This window comes from Oncorhynchus mykiss, chromosome 4 (assembly GCF_057628025.1).
Source record: "Oncorhynchus mykiss isolate SJ-2025 chromosome 4, ASM5762802v1, whole genome shotgun sequence".
Taxonomy (NCBI): domain Eukaryota; kingdom Metazoa; phylum Chordata; class Actinopteri; order Salmoniformes; family Salmonidae; genus Oncorhynchus; species Oncorhynchus mykiss.
Genome location: NC_143025.1, coordinates 19,284,058 through 19,292,390, shown reverse-complemented (window position 1 = coordinate 19,292,390; position 8,333 = coordinate 19,284,058). Strand labels below are relative to the sequence as shown.

The window sequence follows — 8,333 nt, the reverse complement described above, 5'->3', positions numbered from 1 at the left end:
ATTGAAAACAATCACAGTAAGGTTTTGCACCACTGCCAACTTAATTGTTACCCATAAATGATTTGATATTGAGATGAATACGGCTGCATTGGACCTTTAACACACACAGACTTAAGGCTAGCCATAGTGGGGATCTATATACTGTAGGTCTGAAGGGGGGCTGACACTGATGCTGACTAAAGGTGACTAGGGATTGGAATCCATTAGTATTAAAATTGGTCAGTGCAACATGAATGCACATCCACAACCATGATTATATAATCCAAGAGATAGCCTACACCATCTCAGTTGGATTTATTTTGAGGGGCAATATTATTCATAAAAAATTTACTTTCATTGTAAATCCAACAAGTGCGTCTTGGAAATTGGAAATCTTTGAAAAATGTATCTAGCGTGTAGCCATAGCTAATACACTAGCCAGTCATCTGGATTTCATGACATATTGACCTGTCTTTAAAGGAGACTGTTTATGAAAGGCTTCTTCATGGCATTTAAACAAAATGATGAATTCATGATCAGCTTTCATACGAATGCAATGTTTTATTGTTGGATTTGACAGAACACCAATACAATGCATCACATGAATTAACATGTGAGGAACTGAAAATGTGCAAATACGGTCTATACTGTTTATATTACAAATGGGTCCTTAGCAAAACATGCTGAAGTAGAGAATGCATAATCAAGATAAATCCGTAAGCTGTAGAAATGTCTTGATGGTTATTTCCTGTAATGTAAAGGGTATCCTACTATCCTTATTTTCTGATAGAACAATCACTCAATCTCCTGAGTCGTGAAGTGTTTGCGTAGAACTCCCCACAGCCGACATTGAGGTTTGACTCCTGTGGCATGTTTCTGTGAGGCGGTGGAGGATGAGGATGATACTGGGGAGATGGTTTGCTGTATCTCCTTCTTTGGTGCTGCTTCAGTCTGTGAGATACTATATTCTCTGGAGAGGTGTTGGACAGTAGACGACCGTCTGGAGGCATTGTGTTTGATGTGAATGGCCTGTGTCCTGTGGTGGACACTGTCCTCGTCCTTGTGTAGCCGCCGGAGCCCAGCTTGGAAAAGCAGAGCCTCCTCGTTGGCCATCTGAGGGCTCTGACTCAGGGTGACAAAGCCGTATGGGGTGGTGACCTTGGCAAGGTGAGGCAGAGACAGGGCAGCTCTGGTCGTTGGGTCGGGACACTGCTCAGGTTCCAGGTAGGGGCTGGGGTACGAGCTCTCCTTGTGGAGGGAAGACCGCTTTTGGATGAAGGGGTCTGAGATGGTCCGGTGGGCTTTTCGCTCAGTTGGAGACACAACGTTTGAGGATGACGCTGATAAAGATAGCGAAGAGGCTGAAAGAGATAAACAGCCGGTGTCCACTTCAGGGCTTCCAAAACCTTCGTCTGCCTCCTCTCCATCATCCTCTTGGGAATGGTGAAGACTGGGAATGGTAAACTGTGGAATACTGCTAGGTGTCAGAATATTGCTGAAGATGTTGTCCTTACTTGAGTGGCAGTCTGATCCAAAGGAACTCCCTAGAGAGCGCGCGCTGGAGGTGGCCCACAAAAGCGCACGCATCCCTGCGCAACTGGGTTTTGCACTACTGCCTATAGTTCCAATGCTGATGGTGCGTGTCACTGTCATATTCTTGTTCATTGTGATTGTTGTGTGTGTGTGTGTCTCTCCCGTTCACCAGTGCGCGTCTTGGGAAGGCTTGGCTAGATTGGTCTGGAGAGAAACCAGCGGGGCTTTATACCAGTATCTTCCCCCTCACCCCCTCATGATCTCCCACTTTGGAGTACTGTGTGTGCGTACATGTGACGGTGTTTGTCTAGTAGCGGAAGCTCTAACCAAGTGTGGTTATTTCTGTTCAGAGGGATGGACCTAATTAACAAAATTAAATAAATATACTAAATATTTGTGTGTATTGTATTGTATTGTTAGATATTACTGCACTGTTGGAGCTAGGAACACAAGCATTTCACTACACCCACAATAACATATGCTAAATATGTGTACAGTATTTTTAATAAGAACAAAACAAAGCAATAATTTCCCCTGTAAAGAGGTAGCTGTTGACATTATTGCTAATGTTGTGCTTTTTTGTTCAGTTTATTATATTTATTCTGTAGCCTACTCAGTTTCAATAATATATTATATATTATGGTCCTAAAATCAGTGGTGGAAAAAGTACTCAATTGTTATAAACTCAGCAGGAAAAGAAACATGCCTTTTTCAGGACCCTGTCTTTAAAATATAATTGGTAAAAATCAAAATAACTCCACAGATCTTCAGTGTAAAGGGTTTAAACACTGTTTCCCATGCTTGTTCAATAAACCATAAAGAATTCATGAACATGCAACTGTGGAACGGTCGTTAACGGTAGGCAATTAAGACGGTAGGCAATTAAGGTCACAGTTATGAAAACTTAGGACACTAAAGAGGCCTTTCTACTGACTCTGAAAGCATCAAAAAAAAGATGCCCAGAGTCCCTACTCATCTGCTTGAATGTGCTTTAGGCATGCTGCAAGGAGGCATGGGGACTACAGATGTGGCCAGGGAAATAAATTGCAATGTCCATACTGTGAGACAACTAAGACAGCGCTACAGGACGGACAGCTGATCATCCTCGCAGTGGCAGACCACGTGTAACAACACCTGCACAGGATCGGTACATCTGAACATCACAGGATGGCAACAACAACTGCCCAAGTTACACCAGGAACACACAATCCCTCCATCAGTGCTCAGACTGTCCGCAATAGGCTGAGAGAGGCTGGACTCAGGGCTTTCAGGCCTGTTGTAAAGGCAGGTCCTCACCAGACATCACCGGCAACGTTGCCAATGGGCACAAACCCACCGTCGCTGGACCAGACAGGACTGGCAAAAAGTGCTCTTCACTGACGAGTCGTGGTTTTGTCTCATCAGGGGTGATGGTCGGATTCGCGTTTATCGTCGGAGGAATGAGCGTTACACCGAGGCCTGTACTTTGGAGCGAGATCGATTTGGAGGTGGAGGGTCTGTCATGGTCTGGGGTGGTGTGTCACAGCATCATCGGACTGTGCTTGTTGTCATTGCAGGCAATCTCAATGCTGTGCGCTACAGGGAAGACGTCCTCCTCCCTGATGTGGTACCCTTCCTGCAGGCTCATCCTGACATGACCCTCCAGCATGACAATGCCAACAGCCATACTGTGTGTGATTTCCTGCAAGACAGGAATGTCTGTTCTGCCATGGCCAGTGAAGAGCCCGGATCTCAATCCCATTGAGCACATCTGGGAACTGCTGGATCGGAGGGTGAGGGCTAGAGCCATTCCCCCCAGAAATGTCCGGGAACTTGCAGGTGCCTTGGTGGAAGATTGGGGTAACATCTCACAGCAAGACCTGGCAAATCTGGTGCAGTCCATGAGGAGGAGATGCACTGCAGTACTTAATGCAGCTGATGGCCACACCAGATACTGACTGTTACTTTTGATTTTGACCCCCCCCCCCCCCCCCCCCCCCTTGTTCAGGGTCACATTATTCAATTTCTGTTGTCTGTGGAACTTGTTCAGTTTATGTCTCAGTTGTTGAATATTGTTATGTTCATACAAATATTTACACATGTTAAGTTTGCTGAAAAACTTCTTTTTTTGCTGAGTTTATTTGAGTAAAAGTAAAGATACCTTAATAGAAAATGAATTAAAAGTAAAAGTGACCCAGTAAAATACTACTTGAGTAAAAGCCTAAAAGTATTTTGTTTTTAATATTCTTGAGTATCAAAAGTAAATGCAATTGCCAAATTATAATTAAGTATCAAAAGTAAAAGTACATGTCTAAATAATTTCACATTCCTTATATAATGCAAACCAGAGGCCACGGTTGTTTTAAAAAAAGGATAGTCAGGGGCAAACTCCAACACAGACATCATTTACAAACTAAGCATTTGTGTTTAGGGAGTCCGCCAGATCAGAGGTAGTAGGGATGACCAGGGATGTTCTCTTGATTAGAGTGTGAATTGGACCATTTTCCTGTCCAATTCAAAATGTAACAAGTAATTTTGGGTGTCAGGGAAAATGTATGAAGTAAAAAGTACATCATTTTCATTAGGAATGTAGTGGAGTTAAAGTAGTCAAACATATAAATTGAAAAGTAAAGCAGGGGCTCAACTTTGGTTTTTAGAAGTGGGGGGGTGTACAGTTGAAGTCGGAAGATTACATACACTTTAGCCAAATACATTTAAACTCAGTTTTTCACAATGACACTTAATCCTAGTACAAATTCCCTGTCTTAGGTCAGTTAGGATCACCACTTTATTTTAAGAATGTGAAATGTAAGAATAATAGTAGAGACAATGATTTATTTCAGATTTTATTCTTTCATCACATTCCTAGTGGGTCAGAAGTTTACATGCACTCAATTAGTATTTGGTAGCATTGCCTTTAAATGGTTTAACTTGGGTCAAACGTTTCGGGTAGCCTTCCACAAGCTTCCCACAATAAGTTGGGTGAATTTTGGCCCATTCCTCCTGACAGAGCTGGTGTAACTGGGTCAGGTTTGTTGGCCTCCTTTCTCGCACACGCTTTTTCAGTTCTGCCCACAAATGTTCTATAGGATCGAGGTCAGGGCTTTGTGATTGCCACTCCAATACCTTGACTTTGTTGTCCTTAAGCCGTTTTGCCACAACTTTGGAAGTATGCTTGGGGTTATTGTCCATTTGGAAGACTCATTTGCGACCAAGCTTTATCTTCCCGACTGATGTCTTGAAATGTTGCTTCAATATATCCACATAATTTGACTTCCTCATGATACCAACTATTTTGTGATGTGCACCAGTCCCTCCCATGCTTCACGGTTGGGATGTTGTTCTTCGGCTTGCAAGCCCCCCCCCCCCCCCCCTTTTCCTCCAAACATAATGATGGTCATTATGGCCAAACAGTTGTATTTTTGTTTCATCAGACCAGAGGACATTTCTTTGTCCCCATGTGCAGTTGCAAACCGCTTTTTTATGGCGGTTTTGGAGCAGTGGCTTCTTAGTTTCTGAGCAGCCTTTCCAGTTATGTCGATATAGGACTCATTTTACTGTGGATGTAGATACTTTTGTACCTGTTTCCTCCAGCATCTTCACAAGGTCCTTTGCTGTTATTCTGGGATTGACTTGCACTTTTCACACCAAAGTATGTTCATCTCTAGGAGACAGAACGCATCTCCTTCCTTCCTTCCTTCCTTCCTTCCTTCCTTCCTTCCTTCCTTCCTTCCTTCCTTCCTTCCTTCCTTCCTTCCTTCCCCAACACTAATCCAGGGTTCTAATGATTAATAACATTTAAAGTTCAGAAATCCAAGTCAATCAATAGTTTGTCAAAATTGGCTGGCTGTGCTTGCCTTCCATGAGCAGCTGTCCTCAATTTGCGTCTGTCTTTGATATGTGAGGCCCTTTTTTTTAACATATTTTTTTCTCCTTACCTACCATGTCTGCAGATGACTGCTCTCTGTAGGTTTTGGTGGCTGAAGACTTTCACTGCTAGTGAGGATGACCACACTAGTTCAGTCCGCCAGTGTCTATCAGGCCACAAGCGTCAGGCCAAGTGCATACTGTTGGCTATCCTGCCCCGACCTTTGCAGAGCGCCCAGGGCTATCCCATCTGCACCAGCATCTGCTGGTCCTTATCCACAGGCATGTATATTTAAGGGTTCCATACAGTGTTTTGTCTGGAATGGTAGTGGGGAAGTAGCTATGTTAATGTTAGCTGTTTATTCCAGAGTTAGTCTCCCCCACTAAGCCCTGTGGGTAGGGCAACAAGAGAAGGCAGGATGACATTGATGAAGAGAAGCAGCAGACCTGGGTTGAGGCCCTCACTCAGGAGCTAGTGGAGGATGAGGACCCTTTTGTTGATCCTGACTATGAGGCGGGTTCTCTTGCTATGGGTTGCTTGACTGGGCCCAACCCTTCTCTTCTCACATTGGTAGTGTAAATGCATGCAATAAACCAATTTCTTCACACACTTGTATTCCATGGTTCTTGGATGGATTTTACACTTGTGTACCACTCCCAGACAAACCTTTCAAAATTCATGCTTGATAAATGTATCTTTGCTAAGAAGCTATTTTTGTTTCTTTTTGACCATTTTAATTGAAAACATTAACAATAAGGTACTTAATTGTTACCGGGAAATTATTTGATATTGAGATAAAAACGTCTGCATTGAACCTTTAATAACTTCAGACATGCAATGTAAGAACTGAACAGCAGATGGCAGTACCTGATTTTGGTTAAGCCTGAAACATCTAGCTGTTTTGAAAGGTGGATGACTTGATAAGCTTGCAGTTGATAGTTGTCACCATATGTAGGGAAACATAAGAGATACAATCATAACACGAGTACAAAGAGTTGGTTGCTACTTGACCCTTAGTTGTCAGTTAAGTAACATCCTATTTGAGATGCACAAATTACTCGTACACAAAATGCCAGTTAGATCCCGTCTTTGTACTTGTATTGACACATTCAAAATCAGTTGGCAGTACGTGCATATATATCTAAGCTAAATACTGTACAGTTCAGATGATTTGGTTCAGGAATTGAAATTAATGATTTCCATTGCAGAAAGCAAGGTCCTTTGGATAGAGTTTTTAGGTTAGCTGTCAAACAACGGGTCTGAGCATGTACTGTGATTACGTCATTGCCACCCACAAGCCTTCACCCCTCAACGTATATGCTCATCAACATACATAACTTTAACGGAAGCATCAAAACAGCTTTGTTTTCCTGCAACAACAAAAAACCTTGTTTTAATGAATCAGTGTCACATATGACAGATGAAAGCTAATTGGCTCTGTGGTACTTATGTGTCTGACAGGATACAGAGATGGGGGCAGGATGAGTTTGCAAAGGGCACCAGGTGCCCTCCCCCAGCCCTGTGCCCATGCTCCTCCAGGGTGCCAGGCTCTAGGCTGAAGACGACCATGTGCCCTCTCCCAGCCCTGTGCCCATGCTCCTCCAGGGTGCCAGGCTCTAGGCTGAAGAGGACCAGGTGCCCTCCCCCAGCCCTGTGCCCATGCTCCTCCAGGGTGCCAGGCTCTAGGCTGAAGAGGACCATGTGCCCTCCCCCAGCCCTGTGCCCATGCTCCTCCAGGGTGCCAGGCTCTAGGCTGAAGAGGACCAGGTGCCCTCCCCCAGCCCTGTGCCCATGCTCCTCCAGGGTGCCAGGCTCTAGGCTGAAGACGACCATGTGCCCTCCCCCAGCCCTGTGCCCATGCTCCTCCAGGGTGCCAGGCTCTAGGCTGAAGACGACCATGTGCCCTCCCCCAGCCCTGTGCCCATGCTCCTCCAGGGTGCCAGGCTCTAGGCTGAAGACGACCATGTGCCCTCCCCCAGCCCTGTGCCCATGCTCCTCCAGGGTGCCAGGCTCTAGGCTGAAGACGAACATGTGCCCTCCCCCAGCCCTGTGCCCATGCTCCTCCAGGGTGCCAGGCTCTAGGCTGAAGACGACCATGTGCCCTCCCCCAGCCCTGTGCCCATGCTCCTCCAGGGTGCCAGGCTCTAGGCTGAAGAGGACCAGGTGCCCTCCCCCAGCCCTGTGCCCATGCTCCTCCAGGGTGCCAGGCTCTAGGCTGAAGACGACCATGTGCCCTCCCCCAGCCCTGTGCCCATGCTCCTCCAGGGTGCCAGGCTCTAGGCTGAAGAGGACCATGTGCCCTCCCCCAGCCCTGTGCCCATGCTCCTCCAGGGTGCCAGGCTCTAGGCTGAAGACGACCATGTGCCCTCCCCCAGCCCTGTGCCCATGCTCCTCCAGGGTGCCAGGCTCTAGGCTGAAGACGACCATGTGCCCTCCCCCAGCCCTGTGCCCATGCTCCTCCAGGGTGCCAGGCTCTAGGCTGAAGACGACCATGTGCCCTCCCCCAGCCCTGTGCCCATGCTCCTCCAGGGTGCCAGGCTCTAGGCTGAAGAGGACCAGGTGCCCTCCCCCAGCCCTGTGCCCATGCTCCTCCAGGGTGCCAGGCTCTAGGCTGAAGACGACCATGTGCCCTCCCCCAGCCCTGTGCCCATGCTCCTCCAGGGTGCCAGGCTCTAGGCTGAAGAGGACCAGGTGCCCTCCCCCAGCCCTGTGCCCATGCTCCTCCAGGGTGCCAGGCTCTAGGCTGAAGACGACCATGTGCCCTCCCCCAGCCCTGTGCCCATGCTCCTCCAGGGTGCCAGGCTCTAGGCTGAAGACGACCATGTGCCCTCCCCCAGCCCTGTGCCCATGCTCCTCCAGGGTGCCAGGCTCTAGGCTGAAGACGACCATGTGCCCTCCCCCAGCCCTGTGCCCATGCTCCTCCAGGGTGCCAGGCTCTAGGCTGAAGACGACCATGTGCCCTCCCCCAGCCCTG

General features: G+C 47.2%; 1 protein-coding gene across 1 annotated transcript; it reads right to left on the bottom strand.

Moving 5' to 3' along the window:
- Nucleotides 1-774: 774 nt before the first annotated feature.
- LOC149983934 (uncharacterized) lies at nt 775-1,749 on the bottom strand. Its single transcript, XM_090233408.1, has one exon. It carries the CDS (start codon nt 1,642-1,644, stop codon nt 775-777), a length of 870 nt encoding a protein of 289 aa, XP_090089534.1. The 5' UTR covers nt 1,645-1,749.
- Between the last annotated feature and the right edge of the window lie 6,584 nt (nt 1,750-8,333).

Excerpts from the sequence above, each read along its gene's own strand:
- LOC149983934 (XM_090233408.1), bottom strand. The coding sequence starts at position 1,644 with ATGAACAAGAATATGACAGTGACACGCACCATCAGCATTGGAACTATA.